This window comes from Pan troglodytes, chromosome 11 (genome assembly GCF_028858775.2).
Source record: "Pan troglodytes isolate AG18354 chromosome 11, NHGRI_mPanTro3-v2.0_pri, whole genome shotgun sequence".
Lineage (NCBI taxonomy): Eukaryota > Metazoa > Chordata > Mammalia > Primates > Hominidae > Pan > Pan troglodytes.
Genome location: NC_072409.2, coordinates 11,398,162 through 11,416,102, shown reverse-complemented (window position 1 = coordinate 11,416,102; position 17,941 = coordinate 11,398,162). Strand labels below are relative to the sequence as shown.

The window sequence follows — 17,941 nt, the reverse complement described above, 5'->3', positions numbered from 1 at the left end:
AAAAGCTGCTTCACAGGAAAGGAGAGAGAGCTGACTCTGGAAATACAGCAAGACTCTTGGGCAGTGATGGTGGCCCAGATGAAATAGAGATTGTGATTTTCTAAGTGGCCCCAGTGCATGTAGGTAGTAGGTGGTTTTCTCTAGTTGCACTTTTCAGCCTAGGAGTAGGTACATGGAAGAGCAAATGGTTAGACCCATCCCCTTAGGGGTTGGCAAAGCAGATTTTTTGGAAGGGTCAAGATGCAAGGGAAGTTAAACTAGTGGCAAAGAAAAGGCTGAAGTAGGCCGGGCATGGTGGCTCAAGCCTGGAATCCCAGCACTTTGGGAGGCCAAGGCAGGTGGATCATCTGAGGTCAGGAGTTCAAGACCAGCCTGGCCTACATGGCAAAATCCCATCTCTACTAAAAATACAAAAATTAGCTGGGCGTGGTGGTGCACACCAGCAGTCCAAGCTACTTGGGAGGCTGAGGCAAGAGAATCACTTGCACTCGGGGGGCGGAGGTTGCAGTGAGCCGAGATCTCACCACTGCACTCCAGCCTGGGCGACAGAGCGAAACGCTGTCTCAGAAGAAAAGAAAAGGCTGAAGTGACAAATGATAGGGGATTGGTCTGCTTAAGAGGAAAAGGATGCCAAGGAAAAGGGCTGCCAGGGAATCCAGGACATGGTGAGAGGAAAGGTCTGACACAGTGGGGGTCAAGGAGAGAGTAAGGACTAGAATGTTTAAAGATTGTAGCCCCAGATGGAACCGAAATTTTCTGACATAGAGCAGGTCTGGGAAATCAAGAAGAAAGAGGTGGCTGAGGTGGTAGGGAGGTCTAGTTGCTAAAGTTGAAGTGCTCAAGGGATCTGAGGCCAGGGTCATTTGCAGTGATGTTGAAGTTGCCCAAGGAAGAAGGCAGGATTGGTGTGGAGGGGAAGATAGCAATCCAGATCCTGATCTGTTTACCATCTCTACCGTGGAATCATAAACATGTAGCCTTTTCACATGGACTTTTTTCACTTAGCGATATGTAGTTAACATTCATCCATGTCTTTATATTACTTTATATGTCTTGACAGCTCTTTTGTATGTGTATATTCCATTGTATGGATTTACCATCCATGGTTTGTTCATCCATTCACTTACTGAAGGACATCTCAGTTACTTAGTTACTTCCAGTTTTCACAACTATGAATAAAGCTGCTACAAACATTTGTGTGTGTGTGTGTGTGTGTGTGTGTGTGTGTGTGTGTACTAAAGTTTTCTTTCTTTCTTTTTTTTTATCCCCGAGGCGGAGTCTTGCTCTGTTGCCCAGGCTGGAGTGCAGTGGCGTGATCTCAGATCACTGCAACCTCCGCCTCCTGGATTTAAGCGATTCTCCTACCTCAGCTTCTGGAATAGCTAGGATTACAGGTGCATGCCACCAAACCCAGCTAATTTTTGTATTTTTAGTAGAGACGGGGTTTCACCATGTTCGCCAGGTTGGTCTCGAACTCCTGACCTCGTGATCTGCCTACCTCGGCCTCCTAAAGTGCTGGGATTCCAGGCCTGAGCCACCGCACTCGGCTAGATTTTCAGATCAGCTGGGTATATACCTAGGAACACAAGCTAGATTGTGTTTGTCCCATTTTGTATTCTCACCAGCAATGAATGAGTGTGTGGCTTCAGTCCTTGCCAGCAACTGATATTGTCAGCTATTTTGTGTTTTAGGCATTCTAGTATGTGTGTAGTAATCTTGCTTTTCTCAGCTTTATCCAGACCACTCTTGGACAGTTACGTCTGGTTCTGGGTGCCTCACATGAGGGGTGAGGGTGGGAATTATCACACAGGAGTGGCATGTAAGTATTACAGTGACTAGAAGAGTAGGGGAAGGAAAACATGTTATACAGGGATAGGTGGAGGATCTGTGAGTGAGAAGACTCAGGGAGAAGGTCATCAAGGTTTTCAAGCAATTGAGGAGTTCTTAATGGGGAAGCTGGATTCAGCATAATCTATGGGGCCTGGTCAATAAGTGCAGGGCCCAAGGGATGGAAACGGGGAGGCAGTTGGCCTCCTCCTAATATAAGGAAGTTTCTTAACCATGAAGGCTGAGGCAGAGACCAGACAAGGGCTTTATTACTGTAGAACACCATGCAGCTGTCAGGGCAGGGAGTAGATGGGACCTCTAAGATGCTTTCAAACTCTTGGTTTCTAAGAAAACTGTGAATGGACTTAGGAGAAATTTGTGGCAAAAGTAGATTTTTCATAAGAAATAGTAGTATTTTTAAACCTGGATTTTTCTTGTTGTTTTTCTTTGTTTTATTCTTTGATTGTTTTTTTCATGGTTGGTTAACTGAATAAAGTTGTGTTCATAACTATTCTGTTTTTTTATAATTCCGCTGTGGCATGTCCCAGATATCATAGTCCTCAGTAGCTAAATGCCAGTGCTAGCTATACCACTATAACAATAATAGTGTTAATAATAGGTTATGTGTATTAAAAGTTTATTAGCACCATGACCCACTGGGGTTATGCTCCGGGTGTGTTTGGCTCCTTCAGCAATTGGAAATCAATTAATGTAATCCACTGTACAATAGGCTAGGGTAGAAAAATCATATTATTATATCATTTGACCTGAAAAAGCATCTCACAAAGTCCAGTACTCATTCATAATTAAAAAAAAAAATCTCAGCCAATTAGGAATAGAACAGAACTTCTTCAACTTGATAAAGAACATCTACAAAAGTCCTTCAGCCAACATCATACATAATGGTAAGACACTGAATACTTTCCCCCTAAGACTGGGAACAAGGCAAGGATGTGTTTTCTTATCCGTTCTGTACAACATCTTACTGCAAGTCCTGGCTAGTACAGTAAGACAAGAAAATAAATAAATAAAATGTATACAGATTGGAAAGGAAGAAGTAAAACAACCTTTATACATAGGTGACGTGATTATCTAGATAGAAAATTCCAAAGAAATCTCCAAAAATACTCCTGGAACTAAGAAGTGAGTAAGCAGAGTTGCAGGACACAGGCCAGTATACAAGAGTCAATTGATTTCCTCTAGACCAGCAATGAGGAACTGCAATTTGAAGTTAACAAACAATACCATTTACAATATCACCAAGAAAACCATAAAACTTAGATATACCTCTAACAAAATATGTACAGGTTCTGTTAATATGGAAACCTCAAAAACTGATAAAAGAAATCAAAGTGGAGCTAAATAAATAGAGAAATACTCCATCTTCATGGAATGGAAGACTCAATACTGTTAAGATGTCAGTTCTTCCCAACTTGATCAATAGATCCAGTGCAATCCCAATCAAAATCCTAGAAAGCTGTTTTACAAATATCAACACAATACTGAAAAAGAACAAAATTGGAAGACTCACTCTACCTGATTTCAGCACTTATTGTAAAGCTACAGTTATCAAGACAGCATGGTATTGGCGAAAGAATTGGCCCCATAGGTCGATGGAGCTGATAAATAGACCTACACAAATATGGTCAGCTGATCTTTGATAAAGGTACAAGGGCATTCAGCGGAGAAAGGACAAGTGGTGCTGGAAGAATTTAAATATTTGTATGTATATGTAAAAAAAAAAAATGAACCTAGACACAGACCTTAGACCTTTCCTAAAAATTAATTGAAAATGGATCATAGGCCTAAATGTAAAAGACAAAACTATAAAACTTTTAGGAGAAAACGTAGAAGAAAACCTGTATGACCTTGGATTTGTTAATGAGTTATCAGATAAAACACCAAAAGCAGAATTCATCAAAGAAAAAATAAGTTGGAACTTTATGAAAATTAAATTTTTTTCACTCTGCAAAACACATGGTAAAGAGAATTAAAAGACTTACCACAGATTGGGAGAAAATATATGCAAAACACATATATGATAAAGGAGTTGTATCCAAAATTTACTCTTGAAACTCAACAATAAGAAAATAGCCCAATTAAAAAATGGGCAAAAGATCTGAAGAAAGCTCACCAAAGAAGATATGCAGATGGCAAATAAACATATGACAAGATGCTCAACATTATTTGTCATTAGGGAAACACAAAACACTACATACCTATTAGAATGTCTACATAAAACAAACAAAAAACCCTGATAACACCAATTGCCGTCAAAGATCTGAAGCAACACAAACTCTTATTCATTGCTGGTGGGAATGTGAAATGAGACACTCAATCCAGCAATTGCAATCCTAGGTATTTACCTAGCTGATCTGAAAACTTATATCCACACACAAAAAACAGCACACAAATGTTTATAGCAGCTTTATTCATAGTTGTTGAAAATCAGAAGTAACCAAGATATCATCCTTCATTAGGTAAGGTAAATGGATAATAAACCATGGTAAATCCATACAGTGGAATAGCATTCTTCCAAAAAAGAGAGAATGAGCTATCAAGTCATATAAAGACATGGATGAATCTTTTTTTTTTTTCTTTTTTTGAGACAGAGTCTCACTCTTGTTGCCCAGGCTGGAGTGCAGTGGCGTGATCTCAGCTCACCGCATCCTCCGCCTCCTGGGTTCAAGCAATTCTCCTGCCCCAGCCTCCTGAGTAGCTGGGATTACAGGCATACGCCACCATACCCGGCTAATTTTGTATTTTTAGTAGGGATGGGGTTTCTCCATGTTGCTCAGGCTGGTCTGGAACTCCTGACCTCAGGTGATCTGCCCGCCTCGGCCTCCCAAAGTGTTGGGATTACAGGCATGAGTCACAGTGCCCGGCCCGAATCTTTTTTTTAAAAAAATAATTTCATGTTTTATTTTAAATTCAGGGTACCTGTGCAGGTTTGTTACATGAGTATATTGCATGACGCTGAGGTTTTGGAGTATGAATGATCTTGTCACCCAGGTAGTGAGCATAGTACCCAATAATAGGTAGTTTCTCAGCCTTTGCCACACTCTCTCTCCTTCCTCTAATAGTCCCCAGTGTGTGTTGTTCCCATCTTTGTGTTATGGATGAATCTTAAGTGCATATTGCCAAGTGAAAAAAGCCAGTCTTGAAAGGTTGCATATGGAGGATGCCTTTTCTCTTTTCTTCCTCCTTCTGAATCATTATTGTTGGTTTATTACAAAGCAAAGAAAATGTTCTTGCTAGCATAAATCAAGTTATCAACATGATTATACTTCTACATTTATATTTCCTTTTTTGACATTCTGGAAAAGGTAAAGCTATAGAGATGATAAACAAATCAGTGTTTGTCAGGGCTTTGGAAAGGGGAGAGGGCTGAATAGGTGAAGCCTGGGTTTTTATTTATTTATTTATTTAAGGCAGTGAAACTATATGATATTGTCATGTTGGATACATGACACAGTGCATTTGTGAACTTTATAGCACCAAGAGGAAACCTTAATATATGCAAATTTTTAAAATTCAACTTGAGGGATCAATGTAACACTTTGTTACATTTTGTTACGTATAATATTACAAAATGTTATAGCAGAATGTAACAAAAGAATCTATTATAAATGTATGAACAACCTCACTGAGGACAGGGAGAGAAAACTTTGCTGACCTACGTAAATTTGTAATAGAGTGGAGCCTATAAGGCTAAGGACAAAGGAACTGTATATAAACACCATACTCCATTTGATAAAGTTGTTCCCCAAGGGGGATGGGTAACAATTCTGAAACCATTATCCCTGTGCACTGGAATCAAACAATATAAGAAATAGATGAATATAAGAGAGTATAATGAAATGGATGGCAGATGGTGGGAACCAAGTTTCTCACTGTTGGAGTGGGAAATTACAGATAAGCCAGGTGTGAGGAGGCTAGAACGACCTATGTGGTAATGGATTACAGTTGGAGACATCAGTATGAACTCATGTTTAGCTTAATACAGATATAGATGGTTACATATAGAAATCTTTACAGATATGTGTATAGGCATGGGTTAGTACACACACACACACACACACACACACAAAATTTCTTGGCTCTGCCAGCTGAGAGGACCTAGAAACGATGATACCCCAGTAGCAGCAAGCATACTTCATACCTGTTTTGTGCTAATCTTGGTTTCTAATACTGTTATTTGATAAAAGGAACCAACGTTCCTTGGAGAAATGACTAATTTTAAGACTAAGGCAAGAAATATAAAAGATGAGCCTGTTGCATATTGTATTGCCAGAAGGTAAGGAAGTGCTCAAACTAACAAACCAAAACAATACAGGGGTTGTGTCAAAGGGATGCAGGAGCCAACTGAAAGAACTCTCAAAGGCCAAAGCTGGAACAATTTGAGCAGCATATAAATAATAGTATTGGATTGTAACCCAAAGTATAAAATAAATATCCACAAGTCTATACTGATATAAATAAATGTGGAAGAATCGACAAATCTCTCATGCAGAAGAATTTCAAATAATCTATGTAGATTAGATCTCAAGAAGGTAGAATGTAACTTCCCACTTGTTAAATATTGGCTGAGCTTAGTGACTTCCTTGCAGAGTTTGAAATGGTAGTGTAAATTGTGTAACCAATTCCCTATCAATGGGCTTTTAAAAATTGTAGATAGTGCTTCAATGAAACCTTGTGTATCTGTGTTTCTATATTTCTGTATTTTTGTAAGGTAAATATTCTAGGGAGACTATACCTTAAACATCCTGAAAGATATGTTCAAGTTGTTCTTCAAAATGTTATTGATTTTGATTCCTCCAAACAATGTATAAGAGTACCAATGTCTACATGCTCTTGGTACAATATATGACTCACAACATGTATTTTTATTTGATATACAAAGAGCTTTTATCAATCAATAATAAGAAAAAACCTGCTTGGGTGACATAGTGAGACCCCATCCATACAAAAAAAAAAAAAAAGCCAGGTGTGGTGATGCATGCCTGTAGTTTCAGCTACTTGACAGGCTGAGGTGGGAGGATACTCGAGCCCAGGAGTTTGAGGTTGGAAGGAAAGATGTCCCAGTAGAAAGATAGTTCTTCACAAGGACCTGTGCAGGCAGTTCAGAAGGCAAATAATACAAATGACCTATAAATATTTGGAACAAAAAAAGTTAACTGAAAAAAAGCAAAACAAACAAACAAAAAACACCTGAATAGTCATGAAAGAAATGTGAAATTGAAACTGTGAAATACCATTTTTTCCCATCGAATTAGTTAAAAAAAAAAAACTGATAGTAACTGGTATTGGCCTGTGTATGGCAACATGGATCTGCTTCAACTTGTTGATGGGTAAACAAATAGACCTTTTGGAGGCCACTTTTTTTACATATACTTTTGAAAACAGGTACACACGCTTTTATTCACTCCACTTTACATGAATTTATCTGAGGACCTTAATAAAAAGTGTACAAACATATGTATAAAGATGTTCATCTCAGCATTATTACAACAAAATTAGAAATAACCTGTTCAACAGTAGAGGGTTATTTAAGAAAATGATGATACTTCTCTATGATGAAATACTTGGAAGCTGCTAAAAATTGTAGAATATTCACTTATAAGAATCTTGTGATATATAATTAATATACACCAATTTAGTTTTAAGAGACAAACATGTTCTATATAGAGAAAAAAAAGATGGCCAGGCATGGTGGCTCATGCCTGTAATCCCAGCACTTTGGGAGGCCAAGGCAGGTGGATCACCTGAGGTCAGGAGTTCGAGATCAGCCTGGCCAATACGGTGAAACCCCATCTCTACTAAAAATACAAAAATTAGCCAGGTGTGGTGGTGCATGCCTGTAATCCCAGCTACTAAGGAGGCTGAGGCAGGAGAATCGCTTGAACCCAGGTGGCGGAGGTTGCAGTGAGCAGAGATCGTGCCACTGCACTCCAGCCTCGGTGACAGAGCGAGACGCCCTCTCAAAAAAGAAAAAAGAAAAAAAAAAAGGAAAAAAAGACTAGAGGGACGCATACTACAGTGTTTATGATGTTGGTCTATATGTGAGACTGAGATTTGTCTTTTTGTACTTATCTCTTACGACTTACTGTTGTACTTATCTCTTATTCCTTGTTTTCTTCATCAAACTTCTGAAGTTAAAAGCTTAAGTTTTGTAGTTAGAAAAGAGAATAAAATAAAAAAGTGTTTACAACTATGCTGATTCTACCTTTGTAATGTCTTCCTTATCTCCCTCTTCTTCCCATCTCCTTCAGCATGGCGCTGGCTCAGACCTCCTCATCTCTCACTGAGACCATTGCATCAGTTTTCTAATGGGTGTCTCTATCCTTGCAAAGGATCTCATCTATCACCCTGCTCAGAAGCCTCTGAAAGTCCCTGTGTAGCATAGTGTTTTAGCTCCTTCCTCTCACCTTGTTGCACCAGTCCTCCCCTCCTCACCACACACCCAATCTGGTCTTTTTCTCCCTCCCCACCCTCATCGTCACTCACAACCCCCACCCACAGCACTCCTGCAACACCAGCGCTTTCAGCCTATCCAGCCGTCCCTGGTCATGGGACATATGGCCACACTTCAGTCTTCTCTTGTTTAAAGTCTACCCATCTTTCAAGGCCTATCTTCTTCGAGAAGCCTTCCTCTGTCATTACCTCTCTCATACTTTGGTTTACTGTTTGAACTTCTTCCATGGCCACTATTACCAGCTGCCTTCTAATACAGCGATTCCTTAAGGATTCTGCCTCCTCCTTTGGTCACCTCAATTTCAGGAAGGTCTGGGCTCCCAGTGCCTGGAGCCCACACACCGAAGGGGCTTCATGGAACTCTGCTGAATCGAGTTGTTGACTCAGAGTTGCCTCTGCACAACATGGGCTGCAGTTCCAGAGTCAATGCTTCCATGTTCCGTAATATGCCATAAACGTGTGATTCTTTGACATGCAGGAATCTATTAAATTGTACATGTAAACTATCACACTTGAGTGTGATAATATGCCATAAAAATGTACACATATTAAAATATAAGGTTTATGGGCATCCCATTTGGTATTTAGAAAAACTTTTTTCTGTAACTGGCTAGTAAATATTTGAGTCTGAGCTTAATTGTGGGCAATTCCTTGGAAAAAAATGATTCTATGGAAACCCAGTCATGTCCTGGAGGCAACCACAGATAATTACACTGAGAAAACATTTCTATAATACTCCTGCTTAATATAAAAAGCACATTGTTGATTCTTGGTTTCTCTTTCTTTGCTTTCTATTTGAAAAGTGATGGTATTTCAATAACGAGAATACATTTTATTGCAGCAGTAAGCTTGTTTTATTAGCTCTGGAATATCCTTAACTATATTTTTCCCTATAAAGTTTAGGGGTTTTAGATGCCTTGCCTTCTTTTTAATTCTCCCTATGCCCCGTGCTTTGCCTGGCTCTCCACCTTTCTTTGCAGTGCTGTCATTGCACTCTTGGGCATCCGTGTTTCACATAGAACTGTTGTTACAGAAGTGAAACATAAACAGGAAGAGCTAGCCACTTCCCAGCATTTCTTGGCATGAGTCTCTTCCGTTGCATTGAGGTGCCATGTGAGTCAGCTCCACTCTGGTAGATGACTTTCCTGTTCCACCATCAGACACAGGGGTTCGGGCTGTTGCTGTATGTGAGAGGTCAAGCATGAATGGGCTTCTGAACCAAAGCTACCATCATACCCTTTTTGGTGCATGCTGTCTCCGGGAAAACATGCCCTGTAACATGCATTGCTTTATGGAACTTTGAAAGAGATACTTCCATATCATTTACATTATGGGATGGGCCTCTCCCAAAAAATTAAATTTGTTAAAATTGTGCAAATATTGATGAATCCTCCTTATCTTAGGGCTGGCTGGGGATATGGACCTCACAAGTGTTCCTACCAATATACATGTCCCTTTGGCTCTTTGTCCATCTGTCCCTTCATCCACCCATCATCTATGATCTCCTCACAACTGGGATCCTTCTGAGCAGGAATTCAGTCTGATTCATCTCAGGATTCCCAGCAGCTCTTCTCGAGACTCGTGTCACGGAGGCCCAGCGCTCCCTGGGATGACGAGGAAAGTGCTGCTTTCTCTTGGCACTGCAGTGTGCACTGGAGACAGGGTGCTGAGAACACGGCCCATTTGCAGGGTTGGGTGCTGTAGAGGAACTCTTTAACTCATGTGACCCCAGGCTATCCTCTCCCAGTTTCCTGACCTCTTGGAAGTCCCATAACAGCGGTGGGCAAGGGGGACACGGGTGGTCCAGCAATTAACAACTTTTCTGGTGTGTATGTGTGTATGTGTGTGTATTTGATTCTACAGGTCAGTTTTTGGGTTGTACGAGAAATTCTAACAGCACAGACTTTAAAAATAAGGGCAGAAATCCTCAGCCATTTTGTGAAAATAGCCAAGGTAAGATTTTTATTATTATTTTTCCTTCCTTTCCCTCTTCTCTCCCACACCTCCTCCCCAAAAATATGTTTCCTCAGTACTTTGGGAGCTGCTTTGCTGTGGGCCTGCCAGGCACAGTTCAAACAGGGTGCTGTGGCTTGACTTCCCTAGGCAGAGCCAGCTGTTAGACCTGCCTGGGTGCTCACCAGCCCCCTAGCACCTTGTGCGCAAATTGGCAGCATGCCCCACACCCTATAATTTTAGCGGCCAGCCATTCTCCTTACCTGGGCTTTCACAGTCTCTCCGCAAGGCAGGACCCAGAGGCTGCCCCTGGAATCCATTCATTCTCCTACTTTAGATTTAGCCAGTTCTGGGGGTTGATGGATTTTAGTTAGCATCAATGCTCAATGCTTGTGATATCACTACATCCTGCACAATATTGTCAGCAGTCAGCACACCCCACCCACCTCCCACTGAGCTTCAGGTCTGGGCCAGATGACTCTGCAGCCCCCCATCCCCACCTCCTGCCCCCTGGCCTGATAGGTTCCGTCCTTGTTGGGAATCACCTTTTCCCTTCTCTTCCCTTATCTCTAGGAATGCTATGCCATCCCGTGGGCCATCCTGGACCACTGTCACGCCCAGTAGCTCCTCCCCATACACTGGTTTCAACCACCCAGGCTTGTCTGACTCTCAGCCGCAGCATCGTGCTGGCTGTTTCGCTGCTTGCTTCATGTGTGCATGTGTTGTCTTCCCACCCAGGTCCTAGGAAAGCTGCCCTTTACGAGCCAGGCACCATGCTATGGTCACCTGCTTTACTGACCTCATCATATTCAGTGCTCACATGATTATTATTCCATTTGCAGAGGAAGGAATGCTTAGAGAGGTGAAGTGTCCATGCTCAGGGCCCCATAGCCAGTCAGTGGTGGGCAGGAATCGGAGTCGTGCCTCTCTGCCTTCAGGGAAGCTGCTCTGCTGGCCCTCATGGGCAGGTTAAGTGCATCATCTATTTATGTTAAGAGCAGTGGCCACATTTACTTCCTATGCATTCTCCTGAAGTACTTGGAACTGGTGCTGGGCTTAATGATATTTGTTGCTGTCAATCAGTTCTGTTCTGGGCCACAAGAGAAAGTAGGATGTGGTTCCAGTCCTCCTGGGCTGTCAGTTTGGAAATGTGTTTATGGTGCCCACCCATGGAATTCAAAATGATCCCTCCTTAATCTCTGCCATTTTCTGTGTGGCAGACTGTCATGCTGGCTCTGTGCCCTGGGTCTTTCCTTGTGCAAGCCCCTTCCTTTCTCTGGGCCTTGGTTTTCCCATCTATAAAATGAAAGGGGTGGGTTAGATAATTTCCAGAGCTGTGGGTTAGATAATTTCCAGAGCCCTTTCAGCTCTAAAAAGAAGTTCTGTGACAGGCATAACAATGCAGATACATAGAATGAAATTCAGTTCACTTAGAGAATCTATTCTTACACACAGGAAACAATTAGAGAATGTTACGAGATGTGTGAAATGAAGTATTTAGCTCATGTGGTGACAGAGAAATTTCCAAGTAGGAACAGAGTTGTGAGGACTAAGTATAAGGGCTTTTCCTTTCTTTATGCATTTCACTAGGCCCTACAATGTGCTGGGCACTGTACTGGGTACCAGAGACACCATGGTAGACAAAACTTTGTCCCTGCTCTCGGGAAACACACAGTCCAGGGTGAGAGAGAGGCAAGTAAAAAGCAAGTACAATCCAGTGTGCTACAGATATGCATGGACTTCTGTGGGGACACAGTCAGGAAAGACATATTAGAGGAAGGGGCAACTGAGCTTGGAAATACTTAAGTGACAGGGGTGGGGAAAGACAAGGCTGAGACTCATATTGTACTGAGCTCCTGCTCTGGGACCAGCCACTGGTCTAGGCAGTTGATATGTACTGTCTCATGTAGCAGAAGTGCCGTGATTGCCTTCTGCACTTTAAGGATGAGGACACACAGGTAGTGGGAGCTGGGATTGGAACCAGGTCTTTTGATTCCATAGAGCCTGCCTAATAACCCAAACTTCATTGACTCCCAAGAAAGAGAAATGGCACCCCCGTCCTGTTAGCAGGTTTCTCTTAGCATAAAACCAGGAACAGAGCAGTCGCATTTTTCTGTACTTACACTCAACTGTGTCTCATTCTGTTTCCCTCCATGGTAAGAAACTTGTCTGAGACTGAATTGAATCCAAATGTTCTCACTAATTTGGGGTCTGGTTCAAAGGAACATGGTCAAGTGATGGGGAAGCCCGAGCATTGCCTTCCCAGCTGAGAGGGATTATGCAGATTGGTACCATCTTTCCTTGGCCTCTGTCTCCTTCTGGTGTTAAGGTAATCATAGAAGACCCACATTGATGCTGTTGGCACAGGCGGGGTTTTAGTTTACAAAAGCCTGCTGGGACAGTATTCAGATTTGTCTAAAAAAAGAACATAATGCACACTATCAAACCTTACCCCGTGCCATGTTTCTGTCCAGACTAGTCAGCTTATGAAATTTTGCACGTTTTAGATGCAGACTCACCTTTTGACAATTTAAGAGGAAAAAAGCATATGGTTTCTATGAAATCCTTAGAACTATGTTTTCCACATGAGATATTTTTAAGTGTAATTGAATTTCATAAATATGACATTTGGTAACACTTGAGCATGTTTTTGTTCTGTTGTTTATAGCAGCAAAATAATCTATTCCATATCTTTTTTTCAGAAACTTCTAGAACTCAACAACCTTCATTCTCTCATGTCTGTGGTATCAGCATTACAAAGTGCTCCCATCTTCAGGCTGACAAAAACCTGGGCTGTAAGTTAATCTCCCTAAGTCTATCTGATTTTGGCTATCATTTCGTTGGTGAAGTTCTTCATTCCACAAGCCCCAGCCTTTCTCTTACTGTCTATACTTTGCCAACAACAGAGTTACTATGAGTTGATGACAGTTCTGTAGGCATCCTCACTCCGTCAGTGACCCCAGCCCCATTTTGGCACCAGGGAATGGTGAAGGTGCTGACGTGGCTGGGGTCAGAAGCCCCCAGAGTGGATCTTCCTGGACACCACCATGTCATGAATGATGACCGGGTCAGCGGCATGACTTCTGCCCTCCACTTGGCTGGAATTTTTCTCTGGCAGGCTCCAAACTGTCCTTGGGAAGGTCTCTGGGCTGATGGTTCGCAGCTGCCCTGGGTCACTAGCCATACCGCTAAGTTTCTCTGGAGAAACCTGTGACCCCCGTGTAGGAAAAAACGGATTTTTTTCCTAAGGCCCTGGATAATTTCAGCTCAGAGGTGGAGTCTGATAGTTACATAATTGAGTCTGTAGGAAAGTTTTTCTGCTGTAAAAATACTTTAAAAATATCTCAGGCCTCTTTATGCTCCTTTGCTTGGCATAGTGGCTGACATGGGGGAAGTAATTGCTATTTCCATAGCTCATTAGCATTCACCTCCTGGCCTGCCTGATCTGGGGTCTCTCACAGCCACACAGCACAAGCCTTTTAAGACCTGTTTATATCCCACGGAACTGACAGAAACTGTATGGAATTGTCAGATGTGCTTCTGCAACTCATTTCCGAACTGCTTTCTGCCAGTCTGTGGGGCTGGGCTCTGTTTCCTACTTGGCTGGTTCAAGGGCTTTTAAAATACTCAGGGATTATGTTGTAGGTGATCGAAAATGAGCCTTGTTTCTTTAAATTGCCGTTTTCCATAGATTTAGTCCTCGCAAAGTAGAGTGAGAAGTTTTAGCCCAGTGTCAGAAAACTGGGTTTGCATTCAGGTGCCATTCAGAGCATGACTTCTGTGCGACTTATTTTCTCGTATCAACTCGGGGAGGTTGGCCTAGATTCTTGGTTTTCCATCAGTGCTTCATGGAGTCCCAGGGGTTCCTTAGAGTTGCCTTGGGTGCCACCAGGGGCTGAGAGAGTGGAGAGATGCTGCCAAGCAGGCGGTTTGGGCACTATTTCCACCAGAGCAGCTCTGTTTGTATCAGTTTTATGTACTGGACTTCTGGGTGAATTTCAACTGAGCAATGGCTTTGGAGGTTGAAAGCAAGTTTGGAAGCCACCGGTCTTAGCAGTTGCTGCCAGCCCTGTGATTCCAAGTCCATCTGACCAGTGAGGCTTTTTTTCAAAAGTTGCTTGGAGATTCTTTTTCAAATGAATTTTCCATCACTTAGATGCTGTTATTGTTTTTTGGACTGCCGGGAGCTATGTGAGGACCCAGCAGGATGATTTTTGAATCTTCTCATGATGCCTAGACTTTACTGTCAGTAATATTGTAACTCTCAACAATCCCTATAAGCTGTACAGTTGGTGGAGGCAGAGATAGTTAATACAGAGGGCTGGGTGTCTAAGGGTCTTGCGCAGAGATACGGTCCACTCAGTGATAGGGCCAGGCCCATGGATGAAGCGATGGTGTCCTCCAGGGGATGCTGTGTACTGCCAGGACAGTGAGCAGCAGCAGGTCACAGCAGTATCCAGGACCACTCTGTTTGGCTTGACAGGCCCTACTCAAGGTGGCTGGGTCTTCACTCCTGTTGATGGTTCTTTGCTGTAATGAAAATAAACCTCCAGGCCAGGTGCAGTGACTCACTCCTATAATCCCAGTACTTTGGGGAGCAGGGGGTGGGAGGATCGCTTAAGGCCAGGAGTTTGAGACCAGCCTAGACAACATAGCAAGACCTCATCTCTGCAAAAATTCACAAAATTAGCTGGGCATGGTAATGTGCACCTGTGTCACAGCTACGCAGGAGACTGAGGCAGGAAGATCCCTTGAGCCCAGGAATTCAAGGCAGCAGGGAACTATGATTATGCCACTGCCCTCCAGGTTGGGTGACAAAGACCCCATCTCTGAAAAAGAGAGAGATTGATTGAGAGGAGAGAGAGAGAGAGAGAGAAGAAATCTCCTTGGGGAGCCTGGAATGGAATTTGCACCCAGGACCCATTCAAAGGCGTGGGCATATTCACCTAGCACCCTTCCAGGCCATCTGGGTTGTGTTCTTCCTCACACATATGCCAAGATAAAAGCATGTGGCAGGTACTGCCCTAAATGCTTTTTCTGTCTGTCTGTCTGTCTGTCTGTCTGACAAGGTCTCACTCTGTCACCCAGCTGGAGTGCAGTGGCCTGAACACAGCTCACTGTAGCCTCAGCCTCTTGGGCTCAAGCAATCCTCCCACCTCAGCCTCCTGAGTAGTTGGGACTACAGGCCATACCACCACATCCAACTAATTTTTAAGTTTTTTGTAGAGATGGTGCCTTGCTATGTTGCCCAGGCTGGTCTCAAACTTCTGGGCTCAAGCAGTCCTCCTGCTTCGGCCTCCCAAACTGTTAGGATTACAGGTGTCAGCTTTTATACCTGGCCCCTAAACACTTTACATATATTAACCATTTTGTTCTGACAGCTACCCATTGAGATAGGCACTGTTACTATTGTCATTTATAGATGAGGAAACAGACACAGAAAGGTAGAGTGGTTTATGCAGGGTCCCACAGCTAAGTGGCAGGGCTAGGATCAAACCTAAGCAGCCTGGCTCCAGAATCCATGCTCTTAACCACCGTACGCCACTGAACAAAAAAGACAATTCCAGCTTACCCCCTGTCAGCCAAAACAAGAGAGGGGTCTTATTTTTTTATTTTTGTTTTTGTTTTCCCTTTTGTACCATAAGTATTGCATTAGGAACTTGAAAATAAGGTTGGTAGACTACCGGTGCCTCCCGGGCCTTTGGGTCTCTGTCTTGGGTGTGGCTGCTGCTGGCCTGGCACCTGGTTGCTGGAGTGCAGCAGAAAGAGCAGTCAGAGGAGGGCCTGTCAGGGAGGGGATGTGCAGCCAATGAGCCAGAGAGCTGCAGCAGGACTTTGAAGGCTGCCCTGCAAATGCCTTCTGGCCACTGATTCCTTGGATTGATTGTTTATACCATGGTTTCTGTTGCTCCTCTACTTCCCTGGGTTGGCTCCTGTCTTTGCACCTCCGTTGGCATTTAGCTGGTGGGGAAGAGGAAGATGCCAGGGAACTAAGATTACATGTCACCTTGCTGGGGACTCAGGGCAACAACATGTCCCTGTTCCTATTCTGAGAAACCTGCCTATTGTGTCCTAAGGGCTGAGCCAGGGCTCTTTCCCTGGTTACAGAGAGCCACTTACCAGAGCAAAAGGTGGGTAGATGCAGCATCCCAGGAAATAAGAATGGCAACTGCCACAGTATTGTGTCAGGGAGAGAGGAGGTGATACACACTGTGTGGATTACAGCATGAGGTCTCCAAGGTCACTTGTGGGGTAGCTGCTTGTTCTTGGTGAACCCACTATTCAGCCTTTGTTTTAGATCAGACTCTCCCCTCTCACTCACTCACATGTCTTGTTAATCCAAGGACTACATTTGGCATAGAACATTTAGGAAACAGAGGGGGCCAAACTCATCATCTTTTTCTTTCATCCAAATCACCCCCAGCCCCAGTGGAATGGCAGACTCCACTGTCTGTATTCTTGATGCACCTGTCTGGTAACAGCACGCAGGGTGGAGCATGCACCGACTCTGCAGTTTTGTTTATAGGTCTGCCTCCCCCTTTTGACTGCATTCCTCATCGATGATGTTGATTTTTCTCTGTATCCTTGGTGCCCAGCCACTATACATTTGTTGTTTGAATTGTATGTGTTGTCCTGAGTTGCATTGCATCCTTCTTTTGCTGTTAATTTCTGGTATGAGATGGCCATAGAAATGTTGCCCAAAGAGAGCTGTTTCCTCTCTGCTCACTTGTCCTTTGAGTTGGGACTGGTGAGACCTCATGTGCCACAGAGTAGGGAGGTGCAGGTGGCATTGGAAGAACCAGCCATAACATCCCCAAAGGTCAGTGCTATGATAGTTTTTGTTTTGTAGAGGAGGAAACTTAGGTTTGAAGAGATAGAATGACTTGTTCAAGATCCAGAGCTGGTGAGTGACAGAACCAGCATGACACAGCCTTGTCCTGCTGGAATCCACAGTCCGTCTTCTTGGCGGGTATGCTGGATGGCTTGCTAATGGCAAGAACCTGTGAGAGAATCAGGCTGGGCACAGGGCAGGGACAAATAGACACCTACACTGCTTGGGAAATGGGGCTAGAGAAATGCAGCTAGCACACAGGGCCTGGGGACAGGGCAGGCCAGCTCTCTGTGCCATCCCTGTGGGTTGCACTGAAAGCCTGAATATCTGGGAAACCTGGTGGAAGGGAGTTACAGGTGTGGGAGGATACCTGCCACTTGGCTGCATCACGGATGACTTCCAGAGAATTGGCCATTAAGCTAGGGCAGGGCGTCCTGTTGGCCTCTCCATGGGTGGCTGCTAAGTGCTAGCTGCTGGGTGAGCTGCACAGGACCGCCTGACACTGAACATAGGCCTGTACACAGTAGGCCCTTAATAAATGCCATCTGCATACACAAACAGGAAGGCTACCATAGCTGGCCTGGAAAAATGCAGATGGGTAATGATTTATCCCAGCACTGGGACCACTTTGGAATATTGGCTCCCTTAAAGCCATGAAACCTAAGCAAGAAGTTGTAGCAGCCATTTCTGATTTCCTGAGTACACATCACCGTGTGGCTGTTATTCATTCTGCAAATCAAACATTTCTCAAATGTCAGGCCCTGAAGCCATAGTCAAGGCCCCTGTCCTCATGGGCTTTCATGTTGGGGAGAATAAACATGTGCCTAGTCTGGCTGGCACAAGAAGTGATCAATA

The 17,941-nt window shown here is 43.4% G+C and overlaps 1 protein-coding gene across 37 annotated transcripts in view; it reads left to right on the top strand.

The window, feature by feature from the left end:
- The window catches only part of RALGPS1 (Ral GEF with PH domain and SH3 binding motif 1), a 309,829-nt gene that overhangs the window by 126,525 nt on the left and 165,363 nt on the right, over window positions 1-17,941 (top strand). For 29 of the 37 annotated variants that reach the window (XR_010148845.1, XR_010148843.1, XR_010148844.1 and 26 more), the window contains 2 exons: window positions 10,165-10,254; window positions 12,957-13,049. The exons of 2 other annotated variants lie outside the window; for them this stretch is intronic. Coding sequence is in view for 32 of the 35 variants with exons in the window: in XM_054659088.2 (XP_054515063.1) it covers window positions 10,165-10,254; window positions 12,957-13,049 (183 nt within the window). In the remaining 3 variants the exon portion in view is untranslated. The remainder of the gene's footprint in view (window positions 1-10,164; window positions 10,255-12,956; window positions 13,050-17,941) is intronic. 6 more of the 37 variants (XM_063788296.1, XM_016961701.4, XM_063788300.1 and 3 more) reach the window with 1 other exon arrangement.